This window comes from Eleutherodactylus coqui, chromosome 7, assembly GCF_035609145.1.
Source record: "Eleutherodactylus coqui strain aEleCoq1 chromosome 7, aEleCoq1.hap1, whole genome shotgun sequence".
In the NCBI taxonomy this organism is placed as follows: domain Eukaryota; kingdom Metazoa; phylum Chordata; class Amphibia; order Anura; family Eleutherodactylidae; genus Eleutherodactylus; species Eleutherodactylus coqui.
In genome coordinates, this window is record NC_089843.1 from 177,728,955 (window position 1) to 177,750,973 (window position 22,019).

Below are 22,019 nucleotides of genomic sequence, written 5' to 3' on the forward strand. Positions count from 1 at the left end.
TACCATGTGTTTCTAAAACAACTATTTAGTAAGATTTGTAGATGGTGTTAAGAGGATTTTGACATTGTTCTCTGGTAAAACCAAAGGCTCTTTTACATGCAGCAATTATATTGATCAAAATTCATCCAAACAACTGAAAATGAGCGATAATCGTTACATGTAAATGCGGGCATGGTACACTTTTCATTTGAGCGATGAGTTTTAGTTAAACTTAAAATCCATCATTCAGCTGCTGCAAGACTGAGCAAACACGTTCCAATTAAAGGTATTTCACACATCTTTCAAAAGACTGCCAATGTTCTCCCCGTGGTATGTTTACACTAGCCATAAGGAGAACAATTTAATGTGCCGGCAGCTGCAAGAAGAACAGTGTAATATGTCGTCAGCTGTTTACACAGCTGTGCATATGTTTAAACTAGAGATGAGCGAACCTACTCGGCCACGCCCCTTTTTCGCCCGAGCGCCGTGATTTTCGAGTACTTCCGTACTCGGGCGAAAAGATTCGGGGGAGCCGTAGGTGAGTGGGGGGTTGCAGAGGGGAGTGGGGGGGAGAGGGAGAGAGAGAGGGCTCCCCCCTGTTCCCTGCTGCTACCCCCCGCTCTGCCACGCCTTCCCCTGCCAACCGGCGCCCCCCCGAATCTTGTCAACCGAGTACGGAAGTACTCGAAAATCGCGGTGCTCGATCGAGTAATTACTCGAAACGAGTATATTCGCTCATCTCTAGTTTAAACACATGCTGCACTCTGCAAACAGCTCCTGGAAGTAAATCTTTCAGTTGCTTGAAAGATTATCTTTACATGTAAAAGGGCCTTAAGTTGGAAGTTTTTTTTCCCCATTTACGCATAACAGGATTTTTTGTTAGGGTAGTTTTAGACCCTAAGATTTCATAAAACAATTATATTCCTTTGGTGCATATTAAAGGTCCGTTGAAGTGTTATATGACACAGGAATGTACAGAGGGGACAGTCATGAGTATTTGCTGGATGAAGGTTCAAAATTTGCAAAAATTGTAAAAGTCTTTATTAGACATCTGGTAATCCTGTCTAAGGGTTGTAAAATTTAGCATACCTGTAGGTATAAATAGCATCTATAAGTTTTGTAGGCTGCTGTTAGGCCAGTTGGGGATATTCAGCATTACTTTCAGAGGTTCTAACATTTGCACTGATGATATTAAAGAGGAAGGCCTCTATAAAGCCCACTATGCTCTAGTATACAAGTTGTCTGGTAGTCTTGCAGGCTGGGAGATTGTAGTCTGCCTGTTTTCCTATGGCAAACTACAGTATGAACAAAAGCTTTTATTTCTGCTGAGCAGGGCAGGCTGAAAAAGTGAGTCAACTCCAAGAGGATGTCGTTGAAAGGCTAACGCTCCAAAGCCACGATCTATGAGGAGTTCAGTTGAGTCATGCTGCGGTCATTATCATCAATTCTTGTTGATGGGGATGCTGCTGCACCTCAAAATGTGCAGGAATGCTCTGGAAGCTTCCAGGGAGATCTGTAGATGCAGACTATGTGGGGATGAGTAAAGTGGTGCATGCACTTGTGGAGCTGGCTGAATAGAGCTTCAGAACACTAAGTCTTCTACAAACAAATGCTAAATCAGACTGCTGGTGGTGTCTCTAGCCGGTCTCTTTCTGCCCATGTTGGTCTGAAGGTTAACCAGTATGTTTGGAATTGGTTTAACCCTTTCCAATCCATTTATTTTTTCTCATCCATTCTCCCCAGCTCCAAATAAATCGGAGCTGGGGAGAATGGATGAGAAAAAATAAATTTTCCCTGCACCCTCCTGAACTGACAGAGTTCAGGAGGGTGCAGGTGCTCACCGCACCGTGGAGGGACCTGCTTACCTGTCCGGCATCTTCCGCATTCTCCCTTCTGCCTCGGCGATCATGTGACCGCTGGGGTCAGGTGGCACCCAGAGGTCACATGATCGCCGGCCCGGAAGGCAGAAGGGAGAATGCAGAAGACGCTGGACAGGTAAGCAGGTCCCCCCACGGTGGAGGCTCCCGACTCGGCATTCATGTGACCGCTGGGGGTCAGTTAACACTGGCGGTCACATGATCGCCGGGCAGAATCTCCTGCATTACATAGCGCTAATTGAGCGCTATGTAATGTGTAAAGGAGAAGGCAGAAAGGGTTAAAAACCCTTCCTTCCTTCTCCTCGAGGGTCCTTGATGAGGATCTGTGCAGGAGTGTATCTGCACCCGATGTGTCTGATGATCGGGTGCAGATGGACTCCTGCACTGCAGTGTCGGGCCTGCCCCGACATCGGAGCTGTGGAGGGAAATTATGATGTCAGGGGAGGCCCGACATTGGATTGGAAAGGGTTAAAGTCACTGGCAGTCATTGTGGCTGCAGGTAGATAGATGCTGATCAAGAGCTCTGCTTGCACATGGGCATCTTTCTTGGCAGCCACACCTTGCCCCTGTTGCTTCCCTTTTATATATTTGATAACGTATACTTTTTTGTCTAATAAAAACGTCCTGTAATCATTTTCTTGCTAGCATTAATGTGAATACATACATCTCGAAATTAAAAATATTTTATAGTCACGGAAAAGCTAAGTGTAATTTAAGTAAACAAGCAAAAAACAAATAACAGTCTTGATGTTCAGCAAAAAATCTAATTCAACAGATTCAATCGAATTCATTTAATTTAGTATGCATGCTAATATTTATAAAACATTTAAGTGCTATCAAATACAAAAGCCAAGAAGTATTAAAATGATCAAAATAAATCCTCTTTTTAAGCCCGAAGAACCACTTAAAATAAATATTACAGAAGTTCATAGTTTGTTTGCTTTCCTAAAATGCATTTATGGAAGTCAGTAGTTCAAAAATAGCAAGAAAAGAAATCAGCTGACTCTTTGACATCGGATGCAGACAGACAAATTATTATTCCGAGTCCAGAAATGCATTTATTTTCATCCAAAGACAATAGAGTAGGTTGACAGCTGCTTTGATGGATTGAGCGACTACTATCCTGTAAGTTTGCATTCATGTTAAAAGAATATTGCCGACTTTAAGACAAATAAAAAATATATTGTTGCAAGAAACTTTCCTCTTCATGAAAGTAAATAACAGCCTTGGGATTATTTGTTACATACAGCCCTATAGCAGGAGCTTTTGTTTGTATTGGTATCCGAATGAAACAGCTGTGGATGTTTACGTGCAGCTGAGGACTAGAGAAAGTTTTTGAACTGCAAGAAAGATGAAATGTACTTTTTCCACCAAATGACTATTTACATCAAAGAAATGCTGTATATTAGAGATGCTCTTTAAATTCAATAACTCCATGTTAGACTTTTTATCCTAGAAAAAGCTTGACAGAACTCAGAATGTCAGGTCCTCTGTGACCTTCTGAAGATGCAGCAGATTCACTTTTACTGAATGGAGTGGGGAACTTTGGTGTATCCTGTTGAGAACATCCTAAACCAATATTTTGTGATTTTTTTTTACAAGATATTTCAAAATTTTAGAAGAATATGGGAAATAAGAAAAAAGGCATAATCTAGAATATTAAGAGGCAAACAAGGTACCCCAAAATACCATTAGTATATACAAATATGGAAAATGAGCATTTTCAAGTAATGAATATATGTTTACTTTACTGAGTAAACATAAATATACTATAAATCCAATGAAAATATACAAAACTGTACCAAAGTTACAGAGTCGGGGACAGCATGCGGCAGATGTGTTCTTCATTCCCGCGGGGGCACGGCAGCAGCGGACAAGTACGTTTTTTGTTGGTTTTTTTTACACTAAAATTCTGGTTTCTTAGGGAAAAGCTTATATTTAAAGGTCTTCCTGAAAAACAATTCAGGGGTATTGGCAGACCATTGTGTTCAATGGAGCCTCCGGCAGCAGCCGCGGCTCTATTAAAGACAATGCGTGCGTTCCCTGTGGTGCACGCATGTCCTATCTTTGCAGGCACACGCCTGTAAAGCACGGACATGTGAACACACCATAGGGAATGCATTGGTTCTAATAGAAGCGTGTTTTTGTGCGCGCATATGCAGGCACAAAAGCACGCTTGTGTGGAACCACCGTAATAGTGGATGTTTTTGGAAGTGGCTGCTTTTTCTTTAATAAGTTCAACCCATCTGGTCCCTTATGTTCCTGGTAGATAAGCTATGCCAACTATTGTAAGGTGAATGAATATGTCTATGAATAAATCTAGGAATGTAGCTATTTTGACCAACATTAGTCTGTTTATGTTGGTATTTAGTTCAGAAAGTTTACTGCACTATTAGTTTTAAACATGAATACTGTATATCTGTGATGTTACTCTCAAGCAAGAAACTCCCTGACAAGCAACAGCACTATGAAAATCAGACTTGGCACTGGCTACTTCAGTTATCAGGGCTTAGAAACCTCAGATCTTCAACCTTTAACCCCTTATTAAGGGATTTTACCTTCATTCCCCCGATTCCCATGGGTGTGTCACCAGAGTAGGCATTGACAGCTGACATTACTTAAGGCTTAGACATGGTACCTGACAGTGTGAACCAGAGCATAGTTAAATAGTCCGTGTCGGAGCTGGCAGCACACTTTAGTACAAGAAGCAAAGCCAAAGGTCAAGTCATGGAAAACAGGTTCAGTATAGTAATTAAGGCCAGAGGTCAGAGCAGAAAGTGGACAGGAGTGCAGTAAGAGTAATAACCTAAGGTTCAAGAGCAGAGACAGGAGCATAGTCAGAATAGCCAATGTCAGAAAATCAGGAAGTCAGACCAGATCTTGATAGTACCTTGAGCAGACCAAAAGTACTTCAATACCCAGGCACCCTCCACAGGGGGAATATGCCTGATATATATGCAGAAAACACTGTGGATTGGCAGGGGACAAATTTGGTAGTTGCATTTTGGCCCTTTAAGAGTGCAGCTGAGCATGCATGCCCCTCAGGCATGTACAGATGCCAGAGCCTGGTGTCTACCAAAAGCAGAGGTTGAGTGTATGCCACAGCTGCCAAGAGGGGCAAGTCAGTGGCCGTGTCTACACTTTGAAACAGTGTGTTACACTATATTATAGTAAGTTTATAGCTAAAAGTTTTTATATGCATTATTAGTTGAGTAGTTAATTCCTTATTCAAATGAGTGAGACAGAAGTAGAGAAAATATAGCAAAGAAAACAAGGTTGAATTGGACACTGGGAATGGGAAGTAAAGAAAACAAAGGTTTGAGCTAAGAAGAAAAGACATGGCAAAAGGTGAAGAATGTTTCATGAGGTGAAGAGGACATGTGTAACCCCAGGTGTCTTGGAAAAAGTGTGGTTATGTAAAATGAGTAACATATAAATAGGCATTCTAGGAAAATATGTTGTATAATCACTAGGTGGTATCTTTCAAGCTTTTGTTTTAACCTACGTAGACCAAAATGCTGACTAATGTCTCTCTTTCATATGTACTCCTCATCATGCAATGCTCATTTTCCTACACTATAAGGGCTCAGTCACATGAGCGTTTTTATCCGCGTACAAAAGACGCATGACCATGTCCATTGCCACCCATATGTTCTATCTTTTGTAGGTGCGTTTTTCTTTTTTCGATGAATGCAGTACGAACGTTTTTACGCGCGTAAAAACGCCCGTGTGACTGAGCCCTCACACATCAGCTGTCAATCAAAGACATATCAGGCTTGGGGGAAAATAAACTGCAGACAGACAGTGATTAGACCAGGGGTGTCAAACTCATTTTCACTGAGGGCCACATCGGGCTTATGGTGACCTTCAAAGGGCCGATTGTAAGACAGTATAGTAAGGGCCCGTTCACACAAGCGTATTTGCGTACATAATATGCAGTGAATAGAAGCCATTGATTTCAGTGAGTTCAGTCACATGATGTACATTTTCACACAGCATGACCTATTTTGTTGCGTACTACGCACCCCAATAGGCCATTGAAGTGAATGGGCCGTGCAAATATGTGGTGAATGCGCAGGAAACCTATGTATTCACTGCATATTTGGGCACCATCTCAGTGGGCCCATCTGCGTTCTTTTTTCCGTGCCTAAATATGCAGGCATTAGCAATTTTTGATTGCGCAAATACACAGCGTATTTGTGCTACCGAAATACCCATGTGAACAAGCCCTAATAGTGACCCCCCCAACAGCCACCATTATCCCCCCCCCTCTCAGCAGCCACCATTAACCCCCCCTCTCAGCAGCCACCATTAACCCCCCCTCAGCCACCATTAACCCCCCCCCCTCAGCCACCATTAACCCCCCTCCTCCAGCAGCCACCATTAACCCCCCTCCTCCAGCAGCCACCATTAACCCCCCCCTCTCAGCAGCCACCATTAACCCCCCCCTCTCAGCAGCCACTATTAACCCCCCCTCTCAGCAGCCACCATTAACCCCCCCTCTCAGCAGCCACCATTAACCCCCCCTCTCAGCAGCCACCATTAACCCCCCCCTCTCAGCAGCCACCATTAACCCCCCCCTCTCAGCAGCCACCATTAACCCCCCCTCTCAGCAGCCACCATTAACCCCCCCCTCTCAGCAGCCACCATTAACCCCCCCTCTCAGCAGCCACCATTAACCCCCCCCTCTCAGCAGCCACCATTAACCCCCCCCTCTCAGCAGCCACCATTAACCCCCCCCTCTCAGCAGCCACCATTAACCCCCCCCTCTCAGCAGCCACCATTAACCCCCCCCCTCAGCAGCCACCATTAACCCCCCCCTCTCAGCAGCCACCATTAACCCCCCCTCTCAGCAGCCACCATTAACCCCCCCTCTCAGCAGCCACCATTAACCCCCCCTCTCAGCAGCCACCATTAACCCCCCCTCTCAGCAGCCACCATTAACCCCCCCTCTCAGCAGCCACCATTAACCCCCCCCTCTCAGCAGCCACCATTAACCCCCCCCTCTCAGCAGTCACCATTAACCCCCCCTCTCAGCAGCCACCATTAACCCCCCCCCCCCCCTCGGCAGCAACCACTAAATCCCCCCCCCAGCAGCCACCATTAGCCCCCCTAAACCACATACTTACCTCCTCCTTGCTGTCTGCGCTGCTTCCCCTCCGCTCACATATTAACATTTTCCACATCACTTCTGCTTATTCAGCAGTTCCAGCAGCCTGATTGGTTGTTTGGGTTGGCTGATTCACCAAGCAACCAATCAGGTTGCTGGAATTGCTGAATAGGGCAGAAGTGTTGTGAAAAATGTTAATATGCCAGCGGGGAGCTGCAGCACTCCAGCTGGTAATAGCTTAGTGGTGAGCAGCGTCGGCACGCCGCGGGCCACATGAAACGAGGCAGCTGGCCGGATTCGGCCCGCGGGCCTTGTGTTTGACACATGTGGATTAGACCAAACATATATGAAAGAATGGCCAGAGGTGCGGTTTTCTTATCCTTTAAAAAGCTTTTGACTAAATGTAGTCTTTTTTAAGCATAAATGCACATATAAATGCCAATACAGGATATCATCAAAATGAGACAAGGCAATTAGTGACAACAGCAAATGTATGTCACTAAATGCCAGTGTCTCACTTTGATTATGTCATATGTTAGCATATACTGTGTATGTGAACTTGTTTAGTGTTTATTATTAGCGCACCCGAGTACTTTTCACCCGAGTAGTGAAGTACTCGAAAATCGTGGTGCTCGATTGCGAAATCGCCCTTACCGAGTACATTCGCTCATCTCTATTTATTATGCTTAAAAAAAGGGTATGTTCAACGTCACATCCCTGGATTAACAATCTTTTTAGGATATTGGGACTACAATCTGTTTTAGTCACAGAAAAACCCTAAAATAATCTTTATTAATATGAATTAAAAACGTTGGGCTTAGAAAAATCCACAATTAGTAAAGACAAAACGTACACAAACAGACAAGACACGTGTGCTCTTCCTTCGCACAATATTACGAAAAGGTGGTTCATACAGAGTTCAAATGATGATTTCCGAAGTACGTTATATCGGAATTTTTCTGTAAGAACCTGCCACAGAAAATGAATAAAAATGGGAGATTGGAGGGTCTCCAGTATCTAAATTTGAGCCAAGGAAATTTTATGGTATATTGACTGTCACGATTCAGTACTGGTGTAGTATCTTACAGTCTGATACTTATTTCCCTTCTAGGTTAATTAACTGGATAGACTACCTCCACTCCTATAAAGCAATTTAGCCTATATAGGTAAACAGGTTAGGCCCTAACATTTATTGATGTCAATATAGTATTGATATCAATGTAATAGAATAGACAGTGATCCCATAAATAGAGATCTACTGGTAAGGATAAATGGATAGTATAGTTTCCAAATGAGATAATTGTGGTTCAATGCATTTCAGTTGGACCTACAACTTTTCAAGAGCCAGGTGGTCAGAGGTTTCAGAAATGACCAGGAGGGGGTCTGGTGTATTGACACCCACTCCTAGACATTAGGGTGGAGATCTGATGTATGTCTCCCCACTCCTAAACAGAGCCGTAAGTGACTAAATGATAATGGACATATGTTTTAGCATCCTAACAGTTGCTTCCCAAGTCTCATATCTTGAGACTGGGTAGATGTTTCAGAGTGCAGTGGAAGGTAGTGCTCAATTCTGATATATATTTATTTAGAGCATCTTGCATTCCTTGTACACACTCACATCTATAGCTCTCTCCAAACCAGTATGGAGACGGTTAATCTTAGACTAGACCTGCATGCCCTGTTACCAAACAACAGAACAGGGTCTAATCTGCTTGATATTATGTCTAGCCAAGAGCTAGATCAATTAATATGACCAGATTAGTGCACACTCTGAGCTAAGCAACGGCGCAAAGAAGGGGACAATACCCCAATAGGCTAAGTATAGATAGAAAATTATATAGCCTCCAGCCCTGATGGTGGGTTGGTGGCTGTCTGACTGTGCTGGAAGCTGCTTCCTTTTTATAGTCTGCAAGCCTAGTTAGTCCCTCCCATCTATGTGGGGGGCAGACAATCCTAGGGGCGGGTATAATTAGCCATGTGTAGCATGTGACACACTCCTTATGACCTCAGTCCTTACTGATTGCTGCCAAGTTAATTATGTTCACAGATATGCCTCTTTCAAATAGTCCCCAGCTTGATCGAATTATTAAACATCTGCCGTCCTCCATTAGTATAATGGCACCCTCATTACCTTATCCATTCGTCCGATCCATTCCCCGATCTGCCATCAGCAGCGGAGTTCTGGGCAGATGGACTCTAGGTGAGGTGCCACATGACGCAATAGAGGATCAACAATCTCCTCCCTCTGATGGACGTACCCTAGTACACGTGCGTCACTGCGTGCTACCCTTCATCCTTTCTTTCGGCTTGGTCATCAAAGATAAATGAGTTGGATTATACTCACTAGGAATGTGTGCAACTATTCTAATTCTGTATGTCTTGCACTGCTGTCCACTTTTCCGAATTTGAATTGGGTAGTGATTAACAGCTTAATGACAGCTATGTTGTTATGCTAAATAATAACACTATTAAAATGACAAGAACTAAAGATTTTAATACACAGCTTTGCTATCTGGAATTTTGAAAACTTTAGAATTTAATTTTTGCTAAGCAATAAAATGATAAAACTGGTAAATATCACATGGAAGATACATTTCCATAGGACTAGATTCAGTAGGCTAGAGCTCCTATGACCTTGTCACTGATTCAATAGTTGTCTTTCCTTGGACTAATTTTAGTAAGTACTAACCACTGCACTTCAGGAAAATCCAACAAGATGTTTTGAAGATGCTCTGACCCAGTTGTCTAGCCATCGAAATTTGACCCTTGTCAAAGTCCCTCAGATCCTTACACTTGACCATTTTTCCTGTTTCCAACATAACAACTTTAGGTACTGGCTGTCAACTGCTGCTTAATGTATTCCACTCCTTGACAGGTGCCATTGTCACAGGATAATCAATGTTATTCACTTCACCTGTCAGTAGTTTCAATGTTATGGCTGATTGGTATACTGTATATCCAACATAGCTGTCATGGCTTCATTATGAACAAAAACCATGAAGCTATCAACGAGAGAAGAGGTTGCAGAATAACAATGTATTCATTTTTTAAGTAATATGAATAATATAATATCTGCTTAAAATATTCAAAAAAGCTAAGCAACATAATGTCTACTTTACTGTTTTAAATGTACTATATCATTTTTATAAAGTACACTTGACCCAAAAGCAGAGTAAATATTGTACCTTAAAAGGAAGACTTCTTTCTGTAATAGGGCTAATCGGGAGGGATGTTGTACTGCAGGCTGGACTCAACTCATTGCTCTGTGAGGGAAATAAGACAAATTGGACATTTATATTTTGTAGTATGTTTCTAAAATAATGCAACAAATAAAATAAAACCCAATAAAACCTCAAGTATGTATGCTTTGAAGCTTTTTATTTGCTTTTAATGCTAAAGTACTATATACTCAAACAAATGCTTAAGGTCCTTTGACAGGTTGTCTACTTGTTCCTTGGAGACTTGCGATAACAGCAGATAAAGTTGTCTATAGCACTCAAATGTTTTAATGTGACAGCAAATGGACATGGATAATGTGACAAGAGCAGAGGTACTGTTTGTTGGAAAATCACATAACTGCAGCATATGGCTGTAGGGTTATAAGTGTGAAAAAACGCTATTTCACAATAAAATATGAATATCTCTCATGTACATGGCACAACAATCTATTACCTAATCTAGTTATATTAGGTATATTGATTTGTCCCATCATCTTTATATCAAAAGTGTGTTGTGAACACTGTTAATATTATTAATGATAACATATATATAGTGTATATATACAGTTCCAATGAAAAGAAAGTGAACTCTGCCTTTACAAAGACAATTTTGCCACGTGAGTTTTGTCCACTTCTGGGATGGACAGAACTTGCACAGGAAAAGGACCCATTCAATTGAAAACACTTGCCTCAGCGCAACATATTAGCATATGAATGAGATTAAGGAGATTGATTTGAGCGTGTGCCTGCACATATTAAGACTCATTTAAGATAATCTTTCAAACAACTGAAAGATCGAAAGATTTTGCAATCTGTTTACATAAACTGTTAATGGCCATTAACACTCTATTATCTTCATTTGCATGTAAAAGGGCCTCCAAAAGCTGTTTGCAGAGCCCATCTTGTGATTAATCACACGCCCAGCTGTGGAAGCAGCTGCATTGTTCTGCTTGTGGTTGCCCGCAGAATACAATTTTATCTGACGACTCCCATGTAGATAATCGCTTGCGGTCTATCGAGAGGCACTTTATCTTTCAGTGTCTGAACAATGTATTTTAAGTTCACCTTAAAATCATCGTTCAAACGAAAAGAGCACTATGCCCGCATTTACATATAACAATTATTGCTCATTTTTAGTAGTTTGAAACCGTTTGAACGCATTTTGAGCGATAATCGTTACATGTAAATGGGCCTTTACTGTACTGTATTATCATTGCTGAGATAGGATCTTCTTAGCTATGTGAGCTCTAATCTCATAGCATGGATTTTAAGTCCAGGCAGGAGGAATAATGGCTTCCTCCACTGACAAGAAAGTTATTGCCACCAGAGTTAAAGTAATATGCCATATTAACCCCTTAACGACCAGCCCATAGTGTTTTTACGTCCTCCCGAAGTGGGCTTTATTCTCTGAGGACATAAAAACACGTGTCCTGCAGAGAATAAAGCCCCTCGGGCTCTGGACGTGACAGCTTCATGCTGTCGGTGCCCGCAGGTAGCCGACAGCATGGAGCTGTCATCCCGGGCTGCGGGCAGTCCCCCCCGGCAATGCGATCGGCGCTGATCGCAAAAAAGTAAATAAAATTGTAAAAATAGTTAAAGATTCAGCTGCCCTGATGGATCGGATCCATCAGGGCAGCTGAAATTACTCACCGAGGTCCGCCGCACTGCTCCCCGCTCTCCTGGTCCTCCGGGCCCCGAAGCTGGCATTCTGCGCATGCGCGCCAGGTGGCATTACGTCAGCCGCATGTGCAGAAGGCCTGGCGGCCCGGGAATTTTAAAATCTCCTGGCTGCCAGCTCCTGTAGGTAGCCGGGAGGTGAGCGGTCCCCGATACCGCGATCATCGTTATCCAATGGATAACGGAGATTGCGGAAAAGTAAAGAAAAGTGTGAAAAAAAGAAAAGTTTCACCTCCCCTCATGGATCGGATCCATGAGGGGAGGTGAAAATACTCACCTCCCTTCCTCCATTTCCTCTGGCCGGTGTCGGGACCCTCCGCTGGCTTCTGCGCATGCGCCGATGTGGCGCGCATGCGCAGAAGGCCGGCGAGCTCGGCAAATTCAAAATCTCCCTGCCGAGTGCAGGGAGATATGACTGGGGACCGCTGTATGCGGTTTCCAGTCATATGATCACCGTTATCTATTGGATAACGGTGATCATATAAAGTTAAAAAGTAAAAAAGAAAAAAAAGTTAAAAGTTAAAAAAAGTTTAAAAAGTTAAAGTTTCATTTTCCCTTATGAATCGTATCCGTAAGGGGGGATGAAATTACGTACCTAAGGTCCCGCATTTGTTCCCTGGTGGGATGTTGATCCGTGGACCTTACCCCAGCTTTAGCACATACGCCCGTCAGCATGATGGCGGACGCATGCGCAAAAGTGAAAGATTGCCCAAGAAATTTAAAATCTCCCTGCTGCTGGCTACCAAAGGTATCCAAGAGCCTGGAGATGTCACGGGGAGCCGCGGTATGCGGTTACTGGTCACGTGATCGCCGTTATCCAATGCATAATGGCGATCACGTAAAAGTTCTTAAAAAAGTGGAAGTTTCATCTCCCCTCACTGATGCGATCGGTGAGAGGAGATGAAACATCTTCTCGGAGGCTTCCGCATTTGAATCCAGATGCGATTATCCTCCATGGACCCTTCCGGCTGCTGAGCATGCACCTGCCGGCAAAATGCCGGACACATTCGCAGGAGCCGGGGAGCCCAGGAAATCTTAAATCTCCTTGCTCCCAGCGACCAATGGTCGCTGAGTGCTTGGAGCAGTGACCGGAGACGTCGCTGAGCGGTCCCTGGTCACGTGACAAATTAGCGGTATAACATTAGGCCGGTCACGCACTACCGGAGAGGAATTATGGGTTCTGCATGCGCTTGATCAGCGGTAATCCACGGATCAATCGCATGCATTGGATTACACAATTCCCCCCAATTAGCGGGTCGGAATTACGGAATACACTCGCAGAAAACAGAACACAGCATGTTATATTTTACCGCGGATATCCGCGACCTAGAGCCCATTGTGCTCTATGACCGCGGATATACTCACAGCCCATGTGCAAATACATTGTGTACGGGCTGCGGGTATCCTGGTCATCTCTAAGCGACAGTGCGGGAAATATAAACAAAAAACAGTATACTGCGCATGACCGTCTGTGTGAGTAGGCAGTTATGCGCAGTACATTACGTGGCTGTACACAGGGTCACAGCTGGAATCCACTGCGGGCCTCCGTAAGTGGATTCTGCATACGGACGTGAGAGCCCGGTGTTATTTAGATCGCTACCTGTAATCCGTAATTTACAAGAAGCCCCGGGAACGCTCGCCTTCATGCAGTTCCAGGAGCAGATTGTTGAGCGCCTTCTGTGTGAGACCACTGCACCGCAGCAAGATTACAAAGCCTCACAGCGCAACTTTTTACACCCCATCCCCGCCGCTGAGGTCACGAATTATCCCCAAAAAAGCGAGAGAGGGGGGGGATACCCGGTTTTCTTGCCCCATGTGCCCATCCCAACCAGCCTCCGTAATTACCCCTGTCTTCGGACATAAAACGCAGTTTATATTATTACTTTTATCTAATATTTAGAGAATGCCAAAAAATGGGGATGGGGGGGATTTTTAGGAAGTCAATTTTTTTCTGTATAAGTGGGCAATGGGGCTTGGAATTTATTCAGTTCTGCCCTGAAATCCAGCGGGCATTCCCTCCATTATGGGCCTAGTCATGTGTCCTGTAAGTAGATTAGGGCCACAATGGGTATGTTTCTGAACACGGGACAAATGGGGGTATCCATTTTGGGGTGAACATTCCTGTGTACACTGTACAAAAAAAACTGTTTTTAAATTGACAAAAATTGCCCAAAAAATGAAAATCGTCATTTTTTCCTTCCGCTTTGCTTAGATTCATTCAAATACTGTGGGGTCAAAATACGCAGTACACCCCTAGATGAATTCGTTAAGGGGTCTAGTTTTCAAAATGTGGTCATTTGTGGGGGTTCTCTATCATTTTGGCCGCTCAATGGGTCTACAAGTGGGCAATGAGGCTTGGAATTTATTCCGTTGTACCCTGAAATCCAACGGGTGCCCCTTCCATTATAGGCTTAGCCATGTGTCCTTTAAGTAGATTAGGGCCACAATGGGTATGTTTCTGAACACGGGACAAACAGGGGTATCCATTTTGGGGTGAACGTCTTCATTCCTATGTACACCGTACAAAAAAAACTGTTTTTAAATTGACACAATTGCCAAAAAAATGAAAATCATACTTTTTTCCTTCTGCTTGGCTTAGATTCATTCAAAAACTGTGAAGTCAAAAAAGTCATCATACCCCTAGATAAATTCGTTAAGGGGTCTACTTTTCAAAATGGGGTCAGTTGTGAGGGGTTCTCCATCGTTTTGGTCACTCAATGGCTCTACAAGTGGGCAATAGGGCCTAAATCTCCTTTAAGAAAAATTTCTGTTCCGAAAGCCACCGGTTGCTCCTTTCATTTTGGGCCCCATTGTGTATACAGACGTATACACACTAGGTATGTTTCTGAGCACGGGACAAACAGGGGTATCCATTCTGGGGTGCAAAGTTTCATGTGTATTATAGAAAAAAGTCCTGTCTTTAAAATGACATATTTGCAAAAATATGAAATTTTAGTTTTTCTCTTCTAAATTGCATTGACTCCTGAAAAAAAACTGTGGGGTTAAAATACTAATGACACCCCTCAGTAAATACGTTAAGGGGTGTAGTTTTTAAAATGGGGTGACTTGTGGGGGTATCTATCATTTTGACCCCTATGAGCCTTTCCAATCTTGGCTTGGTGTAGGAAAACAAAGTGTTCCTCAAAATGCTGAAAAGTAATGTTAAATTTGTACGTCTCCTAAATGGTTAAAAAAAAAACGAAAGTTTTTCCAATGTGTGCCCAAAATAAAGTAAACGGATGGAAATATATATCTTAGCAAAAATTTCTATATTATGTTTGCACATATTTGAGATATTGCAGTTGGAAATGTGAAAAAATGACGATTTTTTCAAAATTTTCCCAATTTTGGCGCTTTTAATAAATAAACACAAATTCTATCGGTCTTTTTTTTCCGCCCAAATGAAGTACAACATGTGGCAAAAAAACAATGCCAGAATCGCTTGGATATGCAAAACCTTTCTGGTGTTTTTCCATGTTAAAGTGACACATGTCAGATTTGCAAAATTTGGCCTGGTCATTAAGGCGCAAACAGGCTTGGTCACTAAGGGGTTAAGGGCTCAGTCACACGGGCGCATCCGTACCCGTACACCGGCGCCGATGTGCCCGTGTGACTGAGCCGTTACAGCAGAAAGAAGACAGCTGTACCTGAAGACGGACGTCTCTCTGCAGCGCTGATGAAAGAACACATGACCAGCAACGAAGCCGGTCACATGTTCTTTCCTGCCGTCTGCTACCTGCAGTAACACGAGCGCCGATGCGCCCGTGTGACTGAGCCCTAAGGCTATGCTGTATTGCAACCTACAGTGTAACAGTGTGATTACTGATCAGATCCCTGTGCTGAATTTGGCTCACAAGATAAAAAAAGGATTGGAAACTTCTCCTTTGGAGTTTCCCGTAAATTCCTGCAAGCTTTTCTAAACCCTGCTGGTGGAATAACTGACTACATGCTGCCTTTGTAGAAGTAACAGAGGACAATGCTGAGCTTTTTCTGAGACTGATAATTCAAAGAAAAGAAAGAAAACCAACTGCTTCACCTACGGCTAATGTAATTCTCAGATATACAATCTACAACTGATTGTTCCTCTCAGCCATGCAGATTTTGCAACACTGTCAATTGCTTTAACAGAAATCACCTAAGTATGTTTGACAAACGACTGTTGACAGCTGTCAGCAATTTGATCCATTTCCTTGTAAATTTGCAAGTTAGTTACAGCTGAGCATTTCCCCAGATGACACATACACATCAAGCTCGAAAAATAATTTACTCGCAATCCTTACAAACAAAGGCTGGATATTTGCTTTCGAGTTTCCGGGGTGAAAAAAAGATACTGGACTGAGAGACGTTATTGTGTCAAGCCAGCACATAGAGTGTTATTAATAATTCTCCCCTTTTTAAATATGCAAAACAGTTTATCTAAACAGCATCCTTAATTATAGAGTACTGTGCAGCTGGCCAGACTACCTATTGTATCTCATTTAGAAACTTCTGCTAGTTTAATGAGCACCAGTAAAAATAATTTCAGTTCATGCTGTGCTTGCTTTATACTGTGTTATCTCCTGTCCAATACAGGCTCTGTTTGCCTTGGATTTCAATGAGGAATTGGCCTGGCGGATGCCAGAATCTTACACTGCACTATAAAAGGAATCCTTCATTTACCCTTAGGTTTGGACTGCAATATTCTGAGTATAGGTTAAAACATAATACTTCCTCAACCTCACATCAATAGAAAACTCCATATAATTTATTATGAGAGAAGAGGTGTATTTGTAAGCAGACTTTTTTCTGCAATAGCTGAACTGATGTTGAAATGGGACTTCATACAGAGAGAACTCAACAACTGTTGTCTTAAATTATTAAAAGTTTCATCTACAGAGAAACTCAGTTCTCTGCTTAGCTAGAGGCTTCTTAGGTTATTCTTGGTTTTCTAGATCCTTATTAATGTAGGGACTATTTTGTTTGCTAAAAACAAGATTAGAACAACCTAAGGATACTTTTACACAGGTCGATAGTCGCTCAAAACAGCGATTACAGGAGACTGCTGTCCCGTGTTAACGTGGGACTAGAGATGAGCGAAAGTACTCGGTAAGGGCGATTTCGTAATCGAGCACTGCGATTTTCGAGTACTTCACTACTCGGGTGAAAAGTACTCGGGGGCGCTGTGGGTGAGCGGGGGGTTGCAGCGGGGGGTGGGGGGTTGAGAGGGAGAGAGAGAGGGCTCCCCCCCTGTTCCCCGCTGCTACCCCCCACTCCCCTCTGCAACCCCCCGCCCCACAGCGCACCCGAGTACTTTTCACCCGAGTAGTGAAGTACTCGAAAATCGCGGTGCTCGATTGCGAAATCGCCCTTACCGAGTACGTTCGCTCATCTCTACGTGGGACCCAACAGGACCTCAACATATCAAACATAGGGTGGTAGTATCAGGTGTGGTTACAAAACACAAAAGCCTGGCTGCAATGCAGTGTTGAACTGGTGTTGAATTGACCACATTAGGGTGCTCTTATACGAGCTGGAATTAGCCCACATTACGTACCCAAATGTGTACCTTAATCAGTGACTGCAAATTCTGCATCAAAACCTGAAAGTCTCGGTGTAGATTTTCATGTGGAATTGCCAGCAGAATTAAGCCATTTTCAATTCTGCATCAAAATCCACACTGAGCAGTGCGAATCTTTGTGCGGAATGTACCACGGCTTTCAGTGCATCCTGCGGGTTAATTCCTCCTTAATAAAAGCACCCAAAAAGTCCTAACGTGAACCCAATACATATGTGTTTTACCAAGAAAGGAAATAAGTAATTTATGTAGAAAAGTCTATAAATGTATCTGAATGGGAAAAGAGTATGAAATATGCCATTCCCTTGCATTTGATCATTAAAGGGGTTGTCCCGCACCGAAACTGTTTTTTTTTTTTTCAACCCCCCCCCCCCCCCCCCGGTTCGGCGCGAGACAACCCCGATGCAGGGGTTAAAAAAGAACACCGGAGAGTGCTTACCTGAATCCCCGCACTCCGGTGACTTCTTACTTACCGGTTGAAGATGGCCGCCGGGATCTTCTACCTCCGTGGACCGCAGCTCTTCTGTGCGGTCCATTGCCGATTCCAGCCTCCTGATTGGCTGGAATCGGCACGTGACGGGGCGGAGCTACACGGAGCTACACGGAGCCCCATTGAGAAGAGAAGAAGACCCGGACTGCGCAAGCGCGTCTAATTTGGCCATTAGACGGCGAAAATTAGACGGCAACCATGGAGACGAGGACGCCAGCAACGGAACAGGTAAGTGAATAACTTTTGATAACTTCTGTATGGCTCATAATTAATGCACAATGTACATTACAAAGTGCATTAATATGGCCATACAGAAGTGTATAGACCCACTTGCTGCAGCGGGACAACCCCTTTAATATCAGTAGATTTGATTTGAAATCTCCTCTTATTCCCTCAATAAATTCTGAATGTGTGCACATCGCCTTATTTTAAATTGCAACCAAATGTGTTAACAACCAGTTAGGAAACCAATACACAGTATTGTTTTTTTTTTACCCATGATGCAAAGCTAGCCATACTGTTTCCCCCAAAATAACACACTGTCTTATATTATTTTTTGCTCAAAAGAGGCACAGTGTCTTATTTGGGGGGGGGGGGGGCTTATACTCACCTGGTCCGCGGCATCCCGATGCCTCACAATGGTCTCCGGTGGTGCTGCGGCAAACTGCAGCGTCCTTCCCGTCTGAAAACATATAGTTTTTGTGAAGAAGCAATGATCGCTGTGTATACAAGTTGCTTCTTCACAAAAATTATATGTTTTCAGTATGATTGCTATAATAGAATGGCTAAATATTATTAATACCTTTTATTTGGACTACTACCAACATATTCTGCTGTATGAACTGTATATTAATATATTATCATTATCTTTTTTTTTTTAATGTTTTTTTCTCTTTTCACATATATTTTCTGTATCACACCTTATATTTCATATCTATTCAGATTATTGTGCTTGAGAAAGGAGTGTTGTAAGCTACGAAACGCGTTGCACTTCTTTGTTTTAAAGAATAAATATTCTTATATGATATCACCTTTGGTTGACTCATTTCATGCTAGTAGATATCAAAGCACAAGTATTCCGCATAAGATTCTTTGGATGTCACCCTGAGCGCAGGAACTTTTTTCCTTTATCCTTATATTTCTCTGGGGGCCCCCAGCTACCCAGCTTTCTATTCCTTGCATGCTCTCATTTCTGATGTCCCTTTAGTGGGACAGGGTCTCTCCTATACACCAACTCCACTACTATATTTTTTTCATGCATCATAAAGCATGTTGGCCATTTTTGCCTCCTAGAGGCGATGTCCACACAATCCCTCTCTTGTTCTATAGAACTAATACGTGTTACTCACCGACATTCCTGCATGTCAGAGAATCAATAGCACTGTGTTGACCTGCATCTTTAAAGTGCTAAAAGCCCTGTCATTTGGTGTCTATCCACTGCAACAGAGCAGCATTACCTTCAGGGGTTCATCTCATCATGTGACTTCAACCCTGCTTTATGATACTTACCGCATCCTTCCGTTTCCCTAATAACCTGCTATGAACAAATTAACATGTCTTCCTTCCCATGACTACTTGAAACTATTAGCATCTTACAGAATAGCCTACAACTATCTATGAATTATGAATCCTTTCAAATCAGCTTTCCAGTAAATATACCACATACAGCTGTAAATGACAGCTAGCTGGGGGGTTCTGTGACAGTTCTCACATTATATTTGCATAAATAAAACATTTGTTTTAGATGCATGAAACTTAGCTAAGCTGTGTATTGCTTGAAGGAGCTGCAAACTATCAGAGGACCTCGAGGAAAACACAGCTTTTTGTGGATTGCACAGCAGCAGACATGAAGTTAAAATTAATACCGAGTAGCTGACAAGTTACCTAGGGCAAGTAAAAGCAACACAGAAAAATGTGGCAATTACCATCTAATCCCTACAAAAAGTATGCATTTGTAAATGAGGCCACTAGGTGGTCAGAATTATCATTGTTATCTGTCAATTTCTTTACTTTTATTTCCTGCAGGAATTACAGAATAGCACTAATGGCAAAATGCAAAGAGCTTTATACCCAATAATCCATTATCAGGAAAATGCAAAAGGAGTGAGTAATTATTAAAGGATTTCTTCCAGCATTATTAAATATCAGCTTGAGGAAAATATACGTCATAGTAAAGACTTATAAGCCATGCGTCCATTATTATACAGTAATACATGTATATTATTCACGATTCTTACCATCTTCTAATGTTTGTCTGTGACAGCTGGCAAGTGAGCAGTGCAGGCTAAAGTTGTAACAAATAGTATATTCCACCTGAGCCAGATTAGAATTCAAGGGCAATTCTCTTTGTAAAACTAGTACCAGTGACCCACTGCCTCACAGAAAATATGACCAATAGAGTTGACTAGACCAAAGCAGTAAAACTCGAACCAAGCTTTTAGCGAAGATCTAGCCGAAACATAATTCTACTGGTTTGGCTTGCTCAAAACTAGTCTGAACATTGGCATATAACATTCTCAAAGCATTATAAAGGGTATTTATGACTCTCTGACAGTGTTATACATCAGTGTTTTCGTGAACTTCAGTTTCGGTTCGAACTAATTAGGACCAAATTGAACGTTTTGTAAAAGTTCAGAGAACCAACCAAACCAAATTTTTCAAAGGTACACTAATCAGTAGTAACCAGCTAGAGCAAATGGTCTATCCACCAGTGAGTGCAGGCTAGAAATCTATTCTGAAGCTACACAAAAATACTTAAAAAAAAAAATTAATTGTAATCTGAAATTTTTGAAATATTACATTTTCACAATTTTTCCAGCATTTATGCTTTTTATATGCTAATTTTTGAACCATAGCATAGAATTAAGGCCTGCTTACACACAAAGCATTGAAACGATTGAAAGTTTTAGCGATCATTTTGCATAAAATGGTAATGGGCACTAACGTCCATTAACACTTTATAATCTTCATTTGCATGTAAAAGGGCCTCTGGGAGCTGTTTGCAAAGCCCAGCATACGGACTGGGCTGTGCATATAGCTGCATTGTACTTGCACACGCTGTCGGCAGAATACAATGTAATTTCCCATGGCCTGCTGGGAACACAGCATGTGGTCTGTTGAGAGATACTTTTATCTTTCTCTGCATTTGAACTAATTTGGAGTGATTATCGTTGTGTGTAAATGGGCTTTAAGCATATGTATAAAAGTACAAAGACAAACACAAAAAGTGCAGAAATAAAACTAGGGAAAACAATACCAAAGCAAATGGGAAATAGGGAAAATAAGTGTGGAACAAAGACTTTGGTGTGCCCCAAAAGTGAAAAGAAAGTATAAAAGTAGATAATCCATATGCTGCACAGTTATTGGCCATTATGTAATTAGCAACTCCAGTATAACCACAAGCACTATGATGCCTATCACAAAGGGGCTCAGGAGAATAACCTAAAAGAAAAGGGGAAGAAAACGGTAAAACAAGGAAAAGAGATTACTATGAAAGTATCAGGAGTAGAGTTGAGCGAACATACTCTGCCGAGCTTGATGCTCGTTCGAGTATTAGCGTACTTGATGGTGCTCGTTACTCGAACGAGCCTCAAATAGTGTTCGACCACGCCCCAGCTTTTGGCTCCTCTCTACTGTGACGTGCCTGTTTTGGCCCCTCTCTGCAGCGACGCAGCGCACGTCATTGGCAAAAGAGAGAGAGAGACCCACATACTCGAGTCTCCCATTGTAGTCAATGGGGTTCGTTACTTGAGTAGAGCTCTCGAATTTTACAAAAAGCTCGACTCGAATAACGCGGACCTGAGTATTTGGGTGCTCGCTCATCTCTAATCAGGAGGAAACCCAGAGGTGTGATTCTAACCCCCAATAGGAGGGTTGTATACGATGGTAGGCGCAGCCAATGTAACAGATGCGAACACAAATTCAATCTTACCATTTTACCAATCAAAGCAGTAGTTTCACAATAACCATCTTAATTCATAAAACACAGCTAATGCAATTGTACAAGTCCTGTACATATCTTATTTGGTTTCAAATCAAAAATAGTGTCAAAAGTTTTTGACTAATTTTAAGTAAAGATTATTTGAATGTATTAAATGTAGTGTTACAATTT

General features: G+C 42.5%; 1 protein-coding gene across 1 annotated transcript in view; it reads right to left on the bottom strand.

Annotated features, from left to right (window-relative positions):
• Nucleotides 1–22,019, bottom strand: part of CCSER1 (coiled-coil serine rich protein 1) — an 803,172-nt gene that overhangs the window by 200,414 nt on the left and 580,739 nt on the right. Inside the window, exon 7 of the mRNA XM_066574037.1 lies at nucleotides 10,155–10,232. Coding sequence (XP_066430134.1) covers nucleotides 10,155–10,232 — 78 coding nt within the window. The remainder of the gene's footprint in view (nucleotides 1–10,154; nucleotides 10,233–22,019) is intronic.